A 21,273-nucleotide genomic window follows, 5' to 3' on the forward strand; every position below is an offset into this window, starting at 1 on the left:
GAGATGGGATGCCTCGCCAATGACTCCTGACAAGATTGTTCCAAAATCGCGTACTTCCGAAGAACATTAAATGGTGACAGATTATTCAGTTTTGCTAGTTACTTTTTATTGTCACTTGTAGTTTTACATGAACATTGGGAGATCTTAGATTATAACATAGTTCCCCTTTCTGTGACTATAAAAATATGCACATTTTGTGTTGGATATAAACCTCGAAGGAGGATATAGATGCAAGTGGGAATCATTCATCTGCAGATTTTCAAAAAGATTCCAATACAATACTATATTAGAGGCATACTTAAAAAATGCTATTGGAACAACAGTAATGGAATAAACATGCGTCGAAGCAAGCAGACACTCAATATATTTACTCAATTTCGTTATATAGGAACTCTGACTTCCACGGCCTTCAGGTCGTAGCTAGCCTCAAGTTTTCGTTGAAAGTCCTCACAGTCTGCCAATAGAATGCACAAATGAACCTACATGAACATGCTCAACCAAAGTCAATTGAATCCTGCACTGCCCTTACCTTTAGGCATTGTTTGAGAATGCAACGCAGTGCCTCAGGCTGAGTGATGTCATTCCCTGTGAATGTGTGTGTGTTTCATGGCGGCGAGTGGTTGCTGTCAGTGTGGGGGTTGGTGGGGCTCGTCAGTCCGCTTGTGGCGGCCCGGTGCGGTTTGAAAGGGAGCATTGTTCAACAGGTCTCGCTCTGTTTGGATTTGCAGTCCAAATGTTTGCCTGCAGAAGAATGCAGATAGCACGACATGTGGGGGTACTGTGAAGAAGATGTTTCACTTTCCAGGACACATGCAAGCATAAATCTCCAACTCCCATAGAATCTAATACCAAATGTTATAGAGGTCCTACCCTTGCTTGAATTAAGCATATATGGCCATGTCTTTGTATTATCTTTGTATTGTGTGAGGACTCCAAAATATCCTGCGATAAGTGGAGAGCAGTCATGTTTCTGCCTGTCCAAGTTTGCCGGAAACTCTTTGTACGCACAACTTAGGAAGTCCCAGAGATACTGTAATCGTTAAAATGAAATTGATGCTCAAATGATGTTTACCATGTGGTCTCGAGACATTTGACTTTATGATAGGCATTCGCATCAAGTTGAACAGTTCTACCGGCTTGTGTATTCGCTGCAGGCTGTGTAGGTGGGAAGACTACATATGCGTATTTATTGTGACACCATTCCGTACTAGTGCGACACAGTGTTACCCATTAATTATTCAACTAGAACGGTAATGAAAGACAGTTTTATGTCTGGTCTCATGCACTTAGTTCTTCTTTTATTTGTTTATCATGGGAAGACCGACACATTTGGGGATCATTTGGTGATTTAGGGCTTGATAAATAAACTTGACTTGACCTTTGGTTGCACGCTTGATTTTACGTCAACCATAAATGAACCGTGATCTCCCATGGTTGCTCAGATAAAATGGTTCCATAATTTTGATCTGTTCCGAGAGTGGAAAGTAAAAATAACCTTTTCTCTGTACAGAACGGTCCCCTCACCGACCCATTCTCCAAGCAGGCCTGCCCGCCAACACATCCGTCTATGTCGGGGAAGACGCCCGCTTCGTCTGCAAAGTATACAGTGACGCCCAACCTCATATCCAGTGGCTGAAGCACATAACCCAAAATGGCAGTCGCTTTGGTCCTGATGGGCACCCTTATGTCAAAGTGCTGAAGGTACATCACCTCTCGTATTTTCCGGATAGGACTCCAACACTTCTCCCTTTCTTTCTAGTGTTTCCCCAGTGGTTGCAGCTCAATATTTGCATAAATGTTTTCTCCACGTTTCCATAGAGAGAGAGAGACCTTTGTGTGTTTTTTTCTTTTATTCGTTTCAGAGAAGCGGTTGTCTTCGTGTTTGCGCATCTGCATGTTTCCGATTTTGATTTTGTCCTGTCATAATATGTGGATTACAGCGTTCAGGCATTAACAGCTCCGACGTGGAGGTGCTCACCCTCACCAACGTGACGCAGGATGACGCTGGGGAGTATATCTGTAAAGTCTCCAATTATATAGGGGAAGCTAACCAGTCGGGCTGGCTGACTGTCATGCCAGGTAACCCCAAGACTTGACCGACCTTCCCTCCTCTCCCGGTGTGGTTTCCTGGGCTTCAACCCTGACCCGCTGTTTGTGGCGGTCCTAGTGGTGGTTTCTTGGTGATCCCGGTTCCTCACAAACTTCTCCAACCCCATAATGGTTCACCTTTGTGTTTCAGCTGCTGAGTGACTCAGCATTGGAAGCATTGAGCGGAGCTGCCTACCTAAACACTAAAATTGTCACAGCACACACATTTGTTGCTTATCGCTCACCTGTTTACCCTTATGCTGTGTCAATATAGTGTATGTAGCTGTTCTCTCGATGCTCTCTGTCTTTGTGTGTGGTTTAATGTCAACTCTGGAGTGGTCTCTAGTTTGTCTCTTTGTATGGTTATGGAATGTTTTGGCTTTAATTTCATGTGTTTGGGCTCTTTATTGGGCTTTTGTTTTTTTCCACAACATCTTGGCGTTAGATGGGATTTCAACATTGGACATCACACTCTTACTACTATATCTTCTTTGGTGTTTTGGGTCTCATTTTTTTTTCTCTTCTCCGTCTTCCCCCATCTTTCCTATATAACCTTGCTTCCACCCCCCACCCCCTCCCCTGCTCTTATCATCTGCCCTCTCCTTCTTCTTTTCCACCTCCTCCTTCTTCCTCTCTCCAGACCGCGGGTGTAAACACCACAGATAAGGAGATAGAAGTTCTCCACTTGCCCAATGTAACATTTGAACATGCTGGGGAGTATACGTGCTTGGCGGGTAATTCTATTGGGATCTCCTATCACACTGCTTGGTTGACGGTGCTTCCAGGTAAATACACTGTTTGACTGTCCTCTCCATTTCTTCCTTAATCACAGTCCACTATATTTGGATTGTGTGTGGTTTTATTGGTTTCGAGAAGGCAAGTCCTCCCACTGGAGCGCAAGGCACACAGCTCAAATTTTCGATTACTTAGAGGAACTTACATGGTGTGAACTGAGATACCGTCATGCAAGAGCAACAAGGGGCATATATTTTTTAAGATGATCTGGACCGCAACGCTATTAAAAGCCCAAAGCAGATAAAGGAGGTCATTTGCAGACAAATTATTATAACTCGGGGACGGAAGTGGAGCTCCCAGTGCAGCTTGAGTGTCTCCAGACTCCTAAAGGGAGGGGAGGATTTGTCTCTCACCTTCTACTCTGTCACATTTCTCCTGTGGCATTAGGAACACATTTCGGTGCCAAGGATTTTAGACAACCTTTTGTCTCTACACATCTTTTTTTTGTTCATTTTCTCACATTTCCGGGCTCTGATAATTGTCATTATCAGTCTTTATTTCTTCTTGGAATAAAGCGGCAAAGATAAAGCTCAATTCATGCATGTAATAGGGCTTTACTTTCTAAATTATCAGTGCCCAAACTTTTAGCTTTTAACAATTTTATTTGTTTGCTTATATTCATCTAGCACTTTTGTCGTACTATTTTTGTACACGACTAAATGACAGGTCTGGAATTATAAGTGCTAGAGGAAAAAAGAAGTAAAATTTTCCTTTTTGTTTCAGCGGTTTATCCTAGAATCGACGCTTCTTATTTAGATTTAGATGAAAACCTCATTGGCTGCATGTCATGATATAATAACTTAATGAATGTCATATTTAGGCTTACTTAACTTTATTTTACAAAAAAGCATACATACTTCAATCACTATGGAGCAGTTCATCATTGAAGCACAAACACATCAAGGAATCCATGCCTTGCACTCATTTGTGTGTGAAATCAAGTAAGACGTGTGTTGTCTTTTTCTTGGTGTGCTCACATTAGCTAGTCTCTCACGTGGTGAACTCTGCGTGCTGTAGAGGTCGTTTAGTTCAGGGTTTAAAATTACGCGAGTCAGTGTGTCAAGTTTGTCTATTTGTACCTTTCCTTTAATCAAACATCTCACAGTTCTTTCTTTATTTGCACCAGCCGCAGAGAAAAATGTGGAGCCCATTTCTCCCGATTATGTGGAGATCGCCATTTACTGCGCGGGCGTCTTCCTCATCGCCTGCATGGTCGGCATCGTGGTGGTTTGCCGAATGAGGAACACAGCCAAGAAACCGGACTTTAGTGGCCAACCTGCTGTTCACAAACTGAGCAAACAGATCCCTCTGCGCCGCCAGGTAACAGAAAGTAGATAAAGAGTTCTAAGACATCTAACACCTCTAGAGGAAACAAAACATGACACAAACATGACTTTTTAAAAGATGCATGGTTGTAAGATTTCAATACACATTAAAATAGTACATATTTAAAATTGTATATATTTTAAAACCATGGACCGCTACTGTAATATGTAGAGCAAGTCAACTCCTTGCAATTGTATGTTTGAGCTTTTCCTTCAAGTGGAAAAAAAACATGCATAAAATCTCAGACGCACGCTGCAAAGAGACTGAATCGTGTTTCGAGATAAGGTGAGGTTGGAAGAAAAAACACACACACACACACACAATGTTGCTTATCGCACATTCTTGGTGTTCATTTCGCTGTAATCAACACTGATTCCTATCTGAATAGAAAACAGGAAATTCTGAAATCAGATTGATTAATTTGTTAAATGACTTCAGTCATGTGTGAAGGAACTCCACTAGTGATGTCTTGGAGCTTAGTCAGACCTGTTGCCTAGATAGTGGTGATCAGCCATTTTTTTTGGGTGGGACCTGTAGGTGTCGGCTGATTCCAGTTCATCAATGAACTCCAACACGCCACTCGTACGCATTACAACGCGGCGGAGTTCCGCTCACGATGACCCAATTCCTGAATATGAACTTCCCGAGGATCCACGTTGGGAGTTTTCCAGGGACAGGTGAGCAGATGGTTCATCTTTATCATAATCTTTCCAATAACGATGCTAGGCATTCAATTCATTTTGACTCTGCAAGGCTAGCAGCAAATGAACGCTCCCAAGTAAAAATGAATTGGATGCCAAAGCCAACTAATGGGTTATAAAAAAAAAAGATGATCATCAATTGCCCTCCCACGGTTTAAATGAGATTTTATGGAAATTCATTCATTCATTCATTGTAGCACCAACAACATACCTGTACATTAACAAGAAGGGGCCGTTTATCATGACGCATACTATTTATTTTCCGTTTTATTGTGAGCAAACAAACAAAGGAGGCATTTTCTTCAGTCTGAATTAATGTCAGTGTATTTATGATATACTGTGCTTGTCACCCAATAGTAGAGGGTTCATGTCAGAATTCTGAGGAATGCAAACACTCGTGGCTCGTGCGTAGGGGGAAAAAATAACATCAATTATGTGTGGCCGTATGGGCAGAATGGTGGCCATTGAGTGTGGCGAGTGTGTGGAGACAGATAGGGGATTGTGTTACTGTGGAAGGGTGCTGGCCTCAGGTCCTGGGAACATGTTTCAGCCTGGAGTGAAAGTTTACCTAACTGAGTTGCTTAAAATTAGAGGTGAGGCTAACACTTGTCAATCAGAAAAATTAAGGCAAAAACAAACAAACATTTGACAAACACTACTAAAACACAACTAAAACTAGATGCCCGGCGCAGTCATTGAAAGTCTCTGTCAGCACCTCAAAAGCTGCCGAGGGTGCTATATTCCGCCGTGCTATCGTTTACATTTACAATATGGCATACCAAAAAGTTAATTACATTTCCATGTGGAGCTGTAGTTAGTCCCGCCAGTGTGGCAGCACTTTGGCAGCCATCCACTCGTCACAAGTTAATGTGTCTGGCTTGTGTAATGGAACAACTAAGTGTATATTAGCACGTGCCAAAGCTTGGTAAACAGTTTAGAAGTTAAAGCCTTCAATGTTTTTGATTAGATTTTGACTTACTGGTCGGTCTGCAGTCAAATCACTATCTGATTGAAACTAGAACTGGTGCAAAATGTAAAAAAGAAATAACGATGCTTAGACATAGTGAGCATGATTTTGAAGGAGTGGAAAAAAAAGTTTTGATTTTAGCTTCTAAGCAGAGTCCTGTCGATTTTATTGTTTGGCGGCTGCAGGTTGACCCTGGGCAAACCCCTCGGTGAAGGCTGCTTCGGCCAAGTTGTCATGGCGGAAGCTCTTGGCGTCGATAAAGACAAACCCAAAGAGGCTGTAACTGTTGCTGTCAAGATGCTGAAAGGTAAGTCGGTCCCCCCATAAAATTCTCACAACGGGGATGCCACCTTATGCCACTTCGTGGGCAATCGAGTGCATTCTATATGTGATGTGATATATATAGTCCAGCAAGAGTTTATTACTAGACAAGGTTGAGCCCGGGGGAGTCATTATTATTTCTTATTGGTGGTTGCTGAATGACACCTATGGGGACGGTAAGTCGACTAGGTAAGACTTTAGGAGTGGTCACATAGTTGACCCCAAAGCAGCAGCTGGTTGGAGCTCATTCAGCACCCGCACAAAGACGCGAGTCAAACTGCTGTTATTAATGAAAGTAAGACTGAGTGAAGGGGGGGTTAGGTAGGATCAGGTATAGCAGCAGAAAAAGATTGTCTTTAGAAATGGTCCCGTTAGTGGAGGAATTTGGGCAATGTGACCACAGCAACTATAAAAGTGAGCTTGTGTACCAGAATTAATCCAGACAGAGCATCTTTAAGTCATTCTGTTGCCCTCCCCTCAGCACTGAAAGGGTGCCGCTGCCGTCAGCGCGAGGATCTCCCCTCTGTGCTGTAACTTTAGTCGTCCACATTTTCTGTCAGCTGCATTTAATCAAAACGTGCTACAAAACAAGGTGCTGTCTGACTGGCTGACAAAGAGCTCTGAGTCAAGGGTTAGACGGATGGTCGGACGTGGGCTTGTTTCTTTTCCCTGAGCAATGTTGGATCATTCTTCTTCTGCTCTTAGATGACGCCACCGAAAAGGACCTGTCTGACCTGGTGTCAGAAATGGAAATGATGAAAATGATCGGCAAACATAAAAACATCATTAATCTGTTGGGGGCCTGCACACAAGATGGTAAGCAAAATGTCCTATTTTAACTTATTAGCTGCTTTTGATGGTGCTTTTGACTGGGAGGCTTGGTAGTGATGGTTCGCTGTGGATGTCGAGCACCGTCAATGGCAGCCCATGAATTAAATCTGTCTGACTTAAAGAAGAACTACGATCACATTGGGACTATAAATTAAATCTGATTTCATTGCCTGTACGATACACGCATCTGATTTTTCAGTGTGAACATTCCCCAATTAACATTTTTTCAAAGCTGACTCAGTTGTATGTGAAAATGAATCGGGTAATTATCCAACACCTCTGCAGTATAAATGCAGTATAATCCATATCTATGTGATCTATATGTCATTAATAAGTGAAAATTGCCATCACTGGTTCACTAAAGAAACTAAAATAAGATACATTTTCTTTTCTATCAAGTTTATAAAATGTTGACTAAAATCGATTTAATTCGGTAAAAGCTGCAACACATGATGATGTAGAAGTCAGCTTTAATAAAAAACTTGGTAAATACTTTATTTTCTCGACTATAAATCAGGCTTTTTTCATGGATTGGCTCTGCCTTTGTGTTGTAATCCTAAAATATGGTAGTCATATGCCAAGTTTTTCAAGTAATGGCAATATTTCTTCTCATGCAGGGCCTCTGTATGTGATCGTGGAGTATGCCTCCAAAGGTAATCTAAGGGAGTACCTCCGAGCCCGCCGGCCACCTGGGATGGAGTACTCCTACGACATTGCCCGCGTGTCTGACGAACAGCTCGCGTTCAAAGATCTGGTCTCATGCACTTACCAAGTGGCGCGGGGCATGGAGTACCTGGCATCCCAAAAGGTAAAATGTTTTTCACAATCTGAACCAATGCTATTGTGTTAGATGAAGGAAGGTTTTATTATGGCCGCAACTTGTGAGTCTCTGTGGGAGTTTTATCTAAAAAAACACTGATGTCACCCCCCGTCCAACCCCTTCTTTGTGTCTTATCCCATGACAAAGGCCCCTCTGTGTGGAGGAATTGTATTTTTTTTTCACAATAGTAGTGGAGCGATGTTGTCCAAAGACAGCCTCACGCTCCCGCTCACTGTCGGAATGTGACACTCTCGCTCGCATACACGCACATTCATGCACATGCGTGATCTACTGAACTGAGCGTGGCTAAAGAGGAATCTGACATTTCTGGACACGTTTACAAAACTTTGTCATGTGAGGTTATTAGAGGTAGCGCTACCTGTTTCCAAGAGATCAGAGTTGATTTATTTATAGAGTGACGTCGATGTCTATAATTCTTCTCATGCCCTCATTTTTTTCCATTTTGTGACCCCCCCCCCTCTCCTCTCCCCTTGTATTTCTCACTTTCTCCAACCTAGTGTATACACAGAGACCTGGCAGCCAGGAATGTCCTGGTCACAGAAAGCAACGTCATGAAGATCGCAGACTTCGGTTTGGCCCGCGACGTCCATAACATCGACTACTATAAAAAGACGACCAATGTGAGTCATCGACCTGCGTGCGGCGCACATGGCATCGTGCGCTTTTAGGGACGGGGGCTGTCTTGGGGAGCAACAAACTGATTTATTTACCCACCCTTCAAATTCGCTCTCTTCCCTCATCTTTCCTTTTCACTCTTTTCTTGGATCTGTGTTTTGGCAGAAGCTTCAGGTTCCCAGGCAGCTTGTGAATGTTGGGATTCTGTAGACTGCCTTGTTTATCCCGCTCCCTTTAGTTTCATAGGCACTTATACAATTAGCCAGAAAGAGAGACACAGTGAGAGGGGGAGCAGTTTAAACATAATTGACAACTGCATAGCGGCGCAGTGGTGTCTTTCTTTCCCACCGCAGAGCAGCCCATCCGCACGCCCTCATTCCGTATGCATGGATGCCTTTTCATCCCATGCGCAATCATGTTGAGAACAAGCGGTCAACAACAACAATAAGCAGTGAGGTTGAGAGTAATGATCATTAATACAATGGGAGCTAGGACAATAATGATGATTTTTGTTGTATTTTGTCATAAAATATGATTTTATGATTTATCTGCCAAATATTGTTATATTAACAAGGGCATCCTGTTTCCACTCTATGTACCAGTTCATTTTACCCTCCCACTGCACATGAATGTACTGGATTTTGATGATAAAATTGTACCACATTTTCCAGGCTATAAGTTGCATCACCCAAAAAATAGGCATTGAAAAAAAGTCGCGTGTTCAGTTCACTTAAATAAACATCTAGGCAAAGCCACCAAACGCATATTAATCATATTGATCGTTGGTGCCTTCCAGTCAGTGCTTTAATAGCACAAACAGATACTACATAATACACTGCATCAGTGGCGGTCTGTGCATTTTCTCGTAGTTCCTTCAACAAATCAATCAAAGCCTCAAAAACTATTTTATGGCTATAAAACCGCTGCGACACATAAAAAAATAATAAATAAATCAATGCACAAAAATGGGGTAAAATCCACTTCCTAGCAGCATTTAATGATTAAATACAAATACCGGAGCTTTTCAGACATTACAACCGGGCCAGCCACTGCTGTACATTAGCCCTGACCTCTATTTCTTTAACCATACAAATGTTCCTTTGACACTCGAAATAACGATCTCCAGAAATGACAGTCAATTGATCATTTAGTTGGATTTTTTTTTCCTTGTCCACAGGGTCGCCTCCCTGTGAAGTGGATGGCTCCCGAAGCGCTTTTTGACCGGGTCTACACGCACCAGAGTGATGTGTAAGTAATTCTTAACCTTAAAATATGCCACGCCCTTTGACAATAGGGCTTGTCAAACCATGTTTAGTTCTCACTTTTCATGAACACAATATCCGAAGCAAGGGGGAGAGATGGAAACTAGTCTGAGGTGTTTGGTGGGTGGAGCGCTTGCTGCCTATAGGGGGGCCAATGCTGGCCAGTTTGCGGCAAAAGTGAGGATTTCACGCTAGACTTGGAGCCAATGCTGTGTTACTAATCTGAGCAGCTTCAAAGGGCCCTGGAAGGAGCCCAGAAACCACCAGTACCTACTCTCCCACTGATTCTCATTTTAGACCCCACGCCCCCTTTTTGGGCCCCCGCACTAGTCAAAACCCGACAAAACTGCAGATCTGCATGGCAGTCGTCTTCCTGCTTGAGCCCCCCTGCCTTTACCTCCCTTTGAACACGAGGCTTGTCATTTCGAAGATGCTCAAAATAATCCCTAAAACCTTCTTTCACCCCCACCCCTCTTATTTTCATTCATCTGGTATGTGAATTGCTGACCCGTCGCTGTCTTTTTTTTTTTAAAGATCGAAGAACACTCGTTCTAAAAGGAGAACAAAGGCAGCGCATTACTTTCTTTTTGGTCTTTGAGTCATATGCGACCTGACAGCGTCGTTTGAAGTTTTTGCTCCAGACGCAGGCGGCAGAGGGTGTATATGGCAATTAGGTAAATGCCTTGCAAGATGGCCGTAAGAAAAGGATTTTGCGGCCACATGCACCAGTAGCAGTCTCAATATGGAGCTTTTCCAATTCAGTTTTGTTGTGAGATGGCTTTCTCTTCATTTCACATCTCTGTGCGCGCGCACGTCCTTGAAAGTAATATCGGCATGTACACATGATGCCATCCATTCATGTTCCGCAGAGGAGCACCAATCAATCATAACGGGAAGCTGGATTTGAGTGCTCGCAAACCTCTTAGTTAGCTCGCCGCTAATAACATTTCGTCACTCACTTTCAGTGATTGTTTTCTCCATCACAGAACACGTGGAAGCAAAAGCAAGGCGGCTGTATGAAAAGTGTGTGTGGAGGTTAACTGAACACCACAGGCACAGGCTTATGACACATGACATAGATTAAATGAATAACAATGGAAGTCCTCCCTTTTCAAAGTAGACTGGTGCAGCTCAATGCTACAAAGAACAGTTCTTGCAGAGGGTGGAGATTGAATAAGATAGAACAACAAAAATGCAGGTCCAAAATATCTTCTCTGGCGAAATGGAACCTGTATATAAGGTGAGGGATAAGGTCACGCCTGTGTGTTTGCTTGTTTGGAGAGTCAAGGATGGGCGCACAAATACACGGGAAATAGGGTGACGCAGTGCTGAGAAGCATTTACAGAGTAGCTCAGAAAGGAGAGATGAGTATGTCAACAAGAGGAGAGACCAGCATGAAGCTGGTACTGCTTGTGTAAACAGATGGAAGGAACTGATTATTTACTAGTCCTACTCCTCACCTGTTGGTTTCTTGATGCCTTTACCTTTGAAAGCCACTGTTTATAACATAAAGATTTTAAAGGCTGACGTTGTAAGGATTCGGTTTCTAAAAATATTCAACAATCGGATGGATCACGCACTTGTCTATTTTTACAACACGGAAGTCATGAAAAGTTAATCAATAGGTCAATTGCTCTTTCCTCATTTCTCTGCCATTTGGGTGGTCTAGTTTGTTTTGGTGTGGCGTAACTAGACAAAGGTGGTCTGTGTATTTTTCACAGAGTGCACAAAAGCCATTGTTGAGATGAGGGCACTGGGAGTGGGTTTGTATCACAAGATGAAAGACGCCATTGACACCAGCAACATGCATGCATGGCCCAATGTAAATAAGACACTGGGTAAAGTCTGGCAGTGAGCCCAATGACCTTTTGAATCACGACAGAATATGAAGTTATTCCTCTTTTAGGTCTTGATAGAAGAATGTGCTGAAATGTGTGTCCTTTTGAGGAACATTAGTGTTGGCTGAGTATGTCTATTGTGAAGGAATTAAAAGGTGGTTGGCAACATTGAGGTCAGGACTACCCACCCAAGTTGAAAGCATAGTATTAATTAACAGGCATTTGTCCAAAACGTGATGTGAATCTGCGGTACGTTTCCTTTTGATCAAGCCGGTGGTGTTCTCCCTTAACAGGTGGTCATTCGGGGTGCTGATGTGGGAGATCTTCACCCTCGGGGGCTCCCCGTACCCCGGCATTCCTGTCGAAGAACTCTTCAAGCTGCTTAAAGAGGGCCATCGCATGGACAAGCCTGGCAACTGCACCAACGAGCTGTAAGAGTCGTCCTTTATTGCACGTTAAAATATAAATAGAAATGGTCCCACATCAGATCCATGACGTAGGGCTCATCCGTCTTCTTGATTCAATCTGTTAGTGTCTTTTGTCAGACAGCCAACACTGGCTGCTATCAGTGTCTGTCTTTCAATGAAAGGACAATGGCAAAGCTTTGTAGGAGTATCTCGATATTGGTAGAGCGATAGCAAAAGCCGAGGCAGGACGCAGAAATGATATCTTGTTTACTCCTCTGTTAAATCAACCAACTGTGACATTGTATCCCTCAGCTATATGATGATGAAAGACTGCTGGCACGCCATATCATCCCATAGACCAACCTTCAAGCAGCTCGTCGAGGATCTGGATCGCATTCTTACACTCAGCACCAATGAGGTTAGTGCAGTATTGGTTGGTTTTCCCCAAAGAATTCCGGGTGGTTTCAAAGCATAATCTCCTCATGTTTTGGTTTCCTTGCAAATGAAAGTCGACCTTTTGAGAAAATAAAATGAAAATATAGGATACATTGTTACGCAGCGCAACACGACTTTTGATCCAAGCCAAAGCATACTATCGCCAGTGCACGCAGGGTTCAGCAGAATGTTGCTGAAAACTTTCAGAGCAAAATCGTCACACCCACCAACACACGCACACAAAAAAGCATCCAAATTATTTGATCCAAGGCCACCAAGGCTCCATAAATTTGACTGATCGTTACGACCATGCTCCCTATTGCGAAGCCCATTCCCTTTTGTGTCTTTTGTGGTATCTGTTTGCTGAGAGGGGGAGATGGAAAGCTGTCAAAACTAAACTGCTCTGGAACGTCATGAGTTGACGCCAAAAAGCCCAACTTTCATTTTGAACTTTTGAAATATAATAAACCCCCCACACTCCCCACCCTCTCTTCTGTCTGCCCTAAACCATTGGCAGATGTGGAGGTCTTTAGGAATGTGAGCCCTTTCATTTTGAGCTAAGAAAATGGAATCCAGTTCTCTTTTCTAGAAAACACCAGTAAGTAGTCTCCTTCACAAGTGGAACTACAAAAAACAACCAAGATCGCAAAAAAACCACAAGACACTTTTTTATTTGACTGCTTTCCAGCTGATTAAATCTTTGTTTTTTTAATTCAAATTAATGAATGTGTTAACATATGTACACATAACAGTATAATTTATACATTACATGCACAAATAAGTTCAAGACTTGGTAGGCTTTTGTGAAAATCTGATTTGCTAAGTTAGTAAAGTAGTAGTAGTTCAACAATTTATAAGAATCTGCTTTTGATTAATAACCTATGACCACACAGTGATTCTGATAATATAGCAAACAGACCTCATCAAACCACTATATTTTGTTACATTATACCATGATTGTTTTACATGATGCATTGCTGTTTTTCTTTATTACAAATGTAACAAAATACGAACTTAAACGCATATGAACATAATGTCCCCAAGCATAAGTGATTTCACCAGACCTGCTGTCTGTGTATTCAGGAGTATCTGGACCTGTGCTCCCCCACCGAGCAGTATTCTCCAATCTTCCCCGACACTCGCAGCTCTTGTTCCTCCGGCGACGATTCGGTGTTCTCGCACGAGCCCTTACCAGATGAGCCGTGCCTCCCCAAGTATCAGCATATCAATGGCAATGTCGAAACATGAGCTCCCGCCTGCACTCTTTACCGAAACTCCCAAAAGATCACTCGGCAAAGACACCTGCCCTGAAATCCCCCCCCCCCCCCCCCCCCCCCCCCCACCTTTCTGGTTACTTTTTCCACTTTCTGGCTTCCAGCCCATTTATGGACCCCTTTGGGACCCACGCTGGCAGCAGCGTTGTTGCACTGCCTTTTGCATGCACTACATCCTACGTGCCCTCAAGTCTTACCAAGAGCACACGGAGCTGACGCAAGTTGAGCTTTGACAGATGGGACGAACTGTCATTCTCCAGGGTCCCTATTTCTTGTTTTTCATATTAACAGAGACTTTATGTATATATATTCACATATATATAAAATCACTTCGTACACTCGGAGATTTTGGAATGTAAAAATGTTTGGAGACCTCATTGAAGTGGCTGGCATTCCAAGACTTTGAATTGCTCCTGAAGGAATGTATGGACCAAAACAAACGGAAAGAAGAGGACTAAAAATAGGAAAAGGACTAAAGAGACAAAGCTTTGACTAACAAAACCGTGGAAGAGGAGAGTGTACGTAGAAACTGCTTTCCTGTTTATTTTGTAATATTGACGCTTTTCTTTTTTCACTTCTCCGCTTATTCTCGAAAGAAAAAAAATACACAGTATAATGTGTAGTCCTGGGTATATTTTGTAAATATCTTCAAATATGTATAAAAATATATTATATATTTACAACGAATTATTTTTTGTATGGACTCAGAAATAAAAAGGTACTTAGCCCACCGTACATCACTCCCCTCTACCCAACTTGGAGTAATAGGCAGGTTTGCACACAGTTTACACTCATAACATACACACACACACACCCACACACACACATTTGCGTACTTAAAAGCCTGTCTCACACTCACTCAGTAACACGGTTAAATTTTTGGCTTTCAGGGACTGAGGTAGCATGTTAATTTATTGACTTGTGATGTTTGTATGAATTAGTAAATCTGGAAAAAGAACAAAATCAATATGATGTTATTAATAATGAACATAATGTCTAAATAATCCTTGAAATGTATGGTAATTTAAAAATGATCTCTGCAGTAATGGGGGAAACAAAGTGGCTTATTATTAGTAGGTTTTGATAGAACCATGTTTTCTAAGTTTTATATACGAATGTGAATATTAAGTTAAATTTTGGAAATTTGTACATTTTTATAGCAAGCTAATTCTTTTCTTATGTAGACCTTGATGGCATTCTCTGTCCAGATCGTTAACCTTTTTGTTAGCTTTATGTTGGGAAATGAACGTTTTCTGGTTCAACAGTTCCAGATTTATCGACACTAATCATCTGCTGCCTCTTTTTTTAAGAAACCTAGAATTCCAATTTAACTTGACACAATCGAACACTAGAGTATGGAATCATTCAAGTGGTTTTATTTTCTACTGGACCAACGTTAAGCTGTTCCGTTGCAGATGTTTTTGTCACATTTGCAAATAAATAATTAAAACCAAAATACAATTTTGGCTGTGACTTTCTTGTTCTTTTGCCAGGTAGGGTTTATTACTTTGTAAATATTAGATATTGTAGAGCAGTTATTAAAAACATGCTTTCGGCTTATACAAATGTCGCTTTTGGACAGAAATGGCATTTTTTAAAAAATAAAAACTAAAGCTAGCGTAATTCCAAGCAGGTTATTCTTTATCTGCTCATACAGTTAAGAAAATATAGCACGACCACTTAGTCGATACAATCACTTCAAATGGGGAATACCAACTCAAAGCAATTCCAATAATGAAGAAGGAAGAAAAAAAACACCATTATCATGATACTGTAACGGCTGATCCCCTATCAGACAAAGAGCCATTGTTAGACTCTTGGCAGTCTAATGACTGGCCTGATTAGTTGATTGATTCAGGTTTTTTTTCTGTTATCAGAACAGATTTAATTCTACAGAGTGAGTCTCTTTATCTGCATTCATTAAAGTTAATCAAAGCTGATTTATTGGCTAGCTCGGCTCGATTCGGGTGCACCGGCTCTTCTGTACGTAAGCAGGCCCATTAGAGATTTTTGGTTGTTGGTCTCCAGCCTACAGTGTCAGATTATGGTCCCCATTTTATAACAGTTCCTTTTTTATTTTACGTTTTTATTTGTCCTATTGTCAGGTGTCATCCCTAGAACATCATCACATCCCAACTAGTCACAAATATTCCATTGGACGTGCCTCCTCATGTCTCCGGAAACCTTAAGAGCTGAAAGGGGAAATTCTCTCTTGAAGCATTCCTCTTATTCTTTTGAATTAGTAAAAGAAGGCAGTGAAAGCCCTTAAGGATTGCCGCAATGAGGGTCTGAAATGTGCAAATAGAGAAAAGATAAGCTCACTTACACCTGCATTAAAGTGAGTGGGAAGAAAGGCAGCCGGATATCCTTCCACTTTTGTTCATGTAAACACCGTTATTAGATTGACTGTCTATTTTGTATCAGGCTGATGGCACACACACAAATTTGATGGAACCAATGAAAAGAAGCACGCACAACTACTTACTAGAACAGACCTGGGCAATCCGGTCCTCGAGGGTCGGTGCGGGTGCAGATTTTTGTTCCAACCGATCCAGCACAAACACTTTGACCAATTAGATTTCTGTAGAAAACAAGAAGCACCTGACTGCAATCCACTGATTGCATTTTTAAGATATCAGATTGGCAAAAAGGTTTCCTCTTATATGTTGGAACGAAAGCTTGCAGCCACTGCAGTCCTTTGTGGAATTAATTGCACAGGTATGTAGTACTAGAAGATCCCAATAAGCGTGCACAATGCAAAGTAGAAGCTGAAATTAGAACCAGTATTTTTGTTTGACCACTTTGGTTTATATTTAATGAAAAAAACGAAAAGTAATACACAAAAATGAGGTATTGAAAAGTTTGTTATTGGCATTATTTAGCTGTCTGGCTGCTTCTCGGCAGTTTCCCCTCCCCACTCGAATTCCCAAGAACTGAGTGTGTAGTGATATTTTTCTTGACCTAATCTGATAAACATGACCCTCCACGGTCACTCAAAGCCTTAAATTACTTTTTCATTTGAAGAGCTTTTGGCTCCATATGCTGGCAAGATTAACCCCTGAACTCCAAATATTAGTTTTGTGTGACATTTGGGGCAGTAGCTGGAACACGTTATTATTTGCTATTTCATTGGCTATTCATGCTTTGCTCAAACTACACATGTTTATTTTTTTGTTTTGTTTTTCATTTTTAAAGCCTGCATGATTGTCTCAACATCTTGGGGACTGAAATCACTGTGTTGTTTCTCCCTGTCCCTCATAATCCCTCCTCAATGTCCTTCATCCTTGCCTTGTCCTCCCTTTGCACATCCATCTGGTGGGGCATGGTATGTTTGCGCAAATCTTGGTCCTGTGGAATGTCAACACAAGGCTTTGCAGAAAACCAGAGGAGCCCGAATCCACAGGAGATAAGACACCCAAAAAGTCAGAGAAGGGGCTTTAGTGTGATGGACAAGGTGGGAAACTAATTGAAGCCAATGTGATGGTGATATGACCAACTTAATCCTGCACATGACTCCCTGAAGCTTGTTCAATGGTGACTTTGAAGTGCGGAAGATCTACCGAACACGTAGCTAAAGTTTACTTTTAATTAGTCTTAGAGAAATATGTATGCCTATTGAGCTGCAATGGATGAAAGGATAGACCAAACATGTTTTTCTTAAATGTGTTTTCATTTGTTTTGCAGGGAGAAAACGGCAAACAAAAAACTCGATGGTGAGTGAAGAATTATTGCAACCTAGAAAATTGAAACTCGTGAATGCATTACACTTCCCCTGAAATCTTATTCATCAGATATGAATACTACAACATATAACGGTACAGGAGATGAATGATAACTGCCTTGTAGTTTGATAGATTGATCATTTTTTTTATATGTTGTTATGATGGTTAAGATTGATAGAAATGGGAGGAAGTTACCCATTTTCACAATTTCATCCACCTTTGTTAAACAGCAAGTAATTGCACATTATTTTTAATGCTGCATTACCATACAGCAGTTAGTTTTTTTTACACAAATATCTGTATATCTTTATTTTTTTTTAAATGCCATCAAGGATATTTTTTTAACACGGTGTGGAATCTGGCTGCACATTCCTCTGCACACTTATTTGCATTAGGTAGCAGATAATGAGTGGTTCAACCCAAGGTCAGCGTGAGGGACGGACGGGTGTGCTTATGTTTGATTATAGACTGGAAAGGCATCATGTCTGGTTCTGCATGGAAGGATTACCAAGTCGCGTGGATGTTTGTGTTTGGGATTGATGTGCATGTGTGAGTAAGGGTGAATTAGCTTTGTTCCAAACATTTGCAGTTGTGGCTAACACGTCCAACTTTGAGTTAGTTTATAGGCTGACTGTACTACGTCTGAAGGTCTGAGGTAAGGCTACTTGATGTGTAATCAGTGAGAGAGGAAAAGCAAGAGGTAAATTGTTTGGAGAGAGATAACAATCCAGAAAGTACTGTCAGGACTGCTTTTGTGCTGACCAGATGAATGGTAATACTAATGTGCCTCTTTTTTAACAATGTTTATTAACTGCACTCATTATGAGTGCTGATCCAATACACGATACAGAGAGAGTTTTGATAGTTGGTGAAAAGCACTTTAAAAGGATGTTGAACAGGTCTGGGAGGGTGCTAGAAATGCGCTTACACATAATTTTCCTGCACTGCAATGCCAATGACAACAACCTCAGCATCATTCCCTTTTGGGTTGTCCCGCGGTGATGATGTCGTAAGTGAAAGTGAGGTACGGGAGTCATGTCTGGCCAATGTGTCAAATCCGAGGTGTATTTTTTCAATCATATGCACAAACAAAAAGTGAGTATTAATGATTTTGGCTTAATCATCAAACCTGTGTCTCAAGTGGGTTTAAGAGAAGGGTTTGACTTTTAACAAATGAAGGAAACAAAGTACTGGAAGGGATTTTACATTCGCAAAAATCCCTTTTGATTACCAGAGTAAAACAATTGGTAATCGCTCCAACATCTCAATGAGCTTATTTAGCCCCCTTAATATTCCAGCTGTATAAGATAATAATCAAATAGGGATCACCATAATTTAAGAGCAAACATCCAACAGCATTTATAAAGACTACATTTTATCGAAACGATCAATTTGGAATAATTACAGACAGCGACGACATGTAAGAAAACATGTTTTTTTAAGCAGTACATGTTGTGTCGCCTGACTTCATGAGACAGATTGGACTTCATTTCTATTGCTGTCATGAGTAAACATGAGCCAAGTCAATTAAAAAAAAAAAACTTGTATGAGCAAAGACTTCTCATAAATGATGTCTAATTAAAACTATGCAGGAGATCCGTTCGTCAGCGCCATGCTCCCTGGAGTTGTTGCCGAATGAGGGAATGTGGTGAATGCGATGACGGTGTGGATTAAGAGAAAGTGTAATAAAGTCACATTCACACCAAGGAAAAAAGATTCGGTACTGAGAACATTAATAAAAGTGGTATAAATGCAGGTATTCTTCTTTACTGTATCGTACACACCATACTATTGCTGTAGGGGCAATACAATGCTGAAGGGTGAAGCAGTACAGGCTGAATATTGTGAAATCTTTCACTCCATCCAGAAATGCTCCAATAAAGCATTTATGGTGTAATTTGCCCATTGCGCTGCAAAGCCACACAACGAGCCTCACCCAAATGAATCGATTACCATTCATGTCAGCTCTGCAGAGTGAAAACAAGGTGCCTTTCCCCCTCATAATTTGTAAGAAAGTAATTCAATTAAAGTGTTTTTAAGAGTTCTCACTTTTAAGGCCTTACTTAGCATGCTTCTCTGCTCGCGAACAAAAACAGGCTTGTCTATCCTGCCCAGGCAAGAAGGGATAATTATAGCACTTAATCACTTCAAAGATGATTTTTAGTACCACTATCCAAATCATGCACTCTGGTTGCCGCCACCTGCCATGTTCAATGTTGCATTATTATTAATTTACATTTTTCTTCCTAGACAAGGGAGGGTCTGTGTGAGAGGTTGAGGTAGTTGGTACATGCACAGAGACGCTAACAGTTTAAATGCGCTGCACTGTCGAATCAGGCACTTTGGGAGTATTGGGTTCACTTGCAGGTTAGCGCCTGTCATCTCTACATCGAACACACACATAGAATATATGTGCGTACAGATATGCAATGTAAAAAGTGGGTGCAAATATCTGTTTTTTATCTGATTCACTTGGCAAACGATGAATGCAAAGGTTGAACCCACACCCATTTCTGTGGTGAATACTTTCCATCGCAGACTTTGCGAGGTGCTTCACCCCTAGCTGTGCGGCAAGAGGGAGGCGAAGAAGCAAGGGCCCCTGAATGAGGAGCTTTGTGCTGGTTCGGGAGGGCTTGAGGCTTTCGTCTGTCAGAAATTGTGGTTGTAGGCCGGCAGCCAGGCCTTCAGACGCGCTCGCTGGCAGAGAGTGAACTTTACCATCTGGATTGACGGCTTCTTCCTGCGTGTCTCCGTGAGCTGCCTAAAACCAGGCTGGTTAGTGAAGCCAGCCTGAGACCAACCAAAGGGTTGCGAAAACAAACCTTCAGTGCTTTGGTCTAATTCTTGAGCTTTGAGTCCATTTTTTATTTATTTCCTGAGGGAAAATAACATCCACACCCTTGGAGGAGATGAAATGACACAACTTGAATTGCAAGATGATTTTTTAATAAATGTGGCAGTGATGCATGTTTTTTTAGCTGATGAATAGAAGACAAAATATGATATAATGTATCACTCATCAACTATGAAATTAGGTTTAGAGAAGACAACATCTTATCTCTTTTTATCTTTTATGTTGTCATGGCCTAAAGCTCTGCCTGGCACTCCTGATTTACAATCTTTGACTCGCTCAAACAGGTTTGATATGATATTTTTAACTTGCAAATGAATGAGTATAGGTTGAATTGAGACCATCTTTTAAACCTTTCACGAACAACACATTTGTGTTTGACATTTCTAATGTCAATAAATCCTGTGCCTATTCTGTGCTTGACTACTTCTGTCAGGTAAAAACTTTCCTACTTTACTAGCCAAGAGTCCAAAAGTCCAAATCTTGCAAAGAAAGACACATATCTGGTATCTCATGCATTTCAACCACCTAAAAATGATGATAAAGGATCTTTACTAAAGTGGGTGTCTATAATTCTGCTAACATTTTGACTAATCTTCAGAGACCACCCTCAATGGTTGCGTCGCCCACCTTTCACCTCGTGATTTTGAGTGGCTCTACTTGGTGTGAACCACTCAAATGGTCCTGTTGTTTACTGTAGTGTTAAGTGCATGCCCCTCTAGGAACGGTCAGAGCCATAATCCCCTCTTCATTCCCACTGAGGCCCAAAGTGTGTTTAAGTGGACATGGGTGATGGCAGACAGGGAACGGCTCGCCAGCCCACCCATCCGTTTTAACCCCAAAGCTTCAAACACATGATGCAGCCTTATTTAGTCCCTCGTTTATACTGATTGCTCTATTGCATTGCTGATTACTATATTGAATTATTATCCACTTGAGCAAATAATATCTTAAAAAACTGAAAAACAAATGATTGGCCCTAGTATGAGATTTTGCAGT

General features: G+C 41.5%; 1 protein-coding gene and 1 long non-coding RNA gene across 13 annotated transcripts in view; both read left to right on the forward strand.

The window, feature by feature from the left end:
- Positions 1 to 15,162, forward strand: part of fgfr2 (fibroblast growth factor receptor 2) — a 28,779-nt gene extending 13,617 nt beyond the window's left edge. For 4 of the 12 annotated variants that reach the window (XM_077612609.1, XM_077612608.1, XM_077612613.1 and 1 more), the window contains 12 exons: positions 1,511 to 1,701; positions 2,729 to 2,873; positions 4,010 to 4,209; positions 4,747 to 4,886; positions 6,063 to 6,184; positions 6,904 to 7,014; positions 7,647 to 7,837; positions 8,368 to 8,490; positions 9,663 to 9,733; positions 11,879 to 12,016; positions 12,305 to 12,410; positions 13,511 to 15,162. In XM_077612609.1, coding sequence (XP_077468735.1) covers positions 1,511 to 1,701; positions 2,729 to 2,873; positions 4,010 to 4,209; positions 4,747 to 4,886; positions 6,063 to 6,184; positions 6,904 to 7,014; positions 7,647 to 7,837; positions 8,368 to 8,490; positions 9,663 to 9,733; positions 11,879 to 12,016; positions 12,305 to 12,410; positions 13,511 to 13,675 — 1,703 coding nt within the window. In that variant the 3' untranslated portion in view covers positions 13,676 to 15,162. Of the gene's footprint in view, positions 1 to 1,510; positions 1,702 to 1,940; positions 2,080 to 2,728; positions 2,874 to 4,009; positions 4,210 to 4,746; positions 4,887 to 6,062; positions 6,185 to 6,903; positions 7,015 to 7,646; positions 7,838 to 8,367; positions 8,491 to 9,662; positions 9,734 to 11,878; positions 12,017 to 12,304; positions 12,411 to 13,510 lie in introns of all 12 variants that reach the window. The other 8 variants (XM_077612612.1, XM_077612614.1, XM_077612618.1 and 5 more) reach the window with 3 other exon arrangements.
- Positions 15,163 to 16,344: 1,182 nt separating this feature from the next.
- On the forward strand, positions 16,345 to 20,540 carry LOC144085072 (uncharacterized). Its single transcript, XR_013304004.1, has 4 exons — positions 16,345 to 16,419; positions 17,070 to 17,155; positions 17,386 to 17,414; positions 19,962 to 20,540. It is a non-coding gene; the product is annotated as an uncharacterized LOC144085072 (long non-coding RNA).
- Positions 20,541 to 21,273: the final 733 nt, after the last annotated feature.

This window comes from Stigmatopora argus, chromosome 11 (assembly GCF_051989625.1).
Source record: "Stigmatopora argus isolate UIUO_Sarg chromosome 11, RoL_Sarg_1.0, whole genome shotgun sequence".
NCBI classification, from domain to species: domain Eukaryota; kingdom Metazoa; phylum Chordata; class Actinopteri; order Syngnathiformes; family Syngnathidae; genus Stigmatopora; species Stigmatopora argus.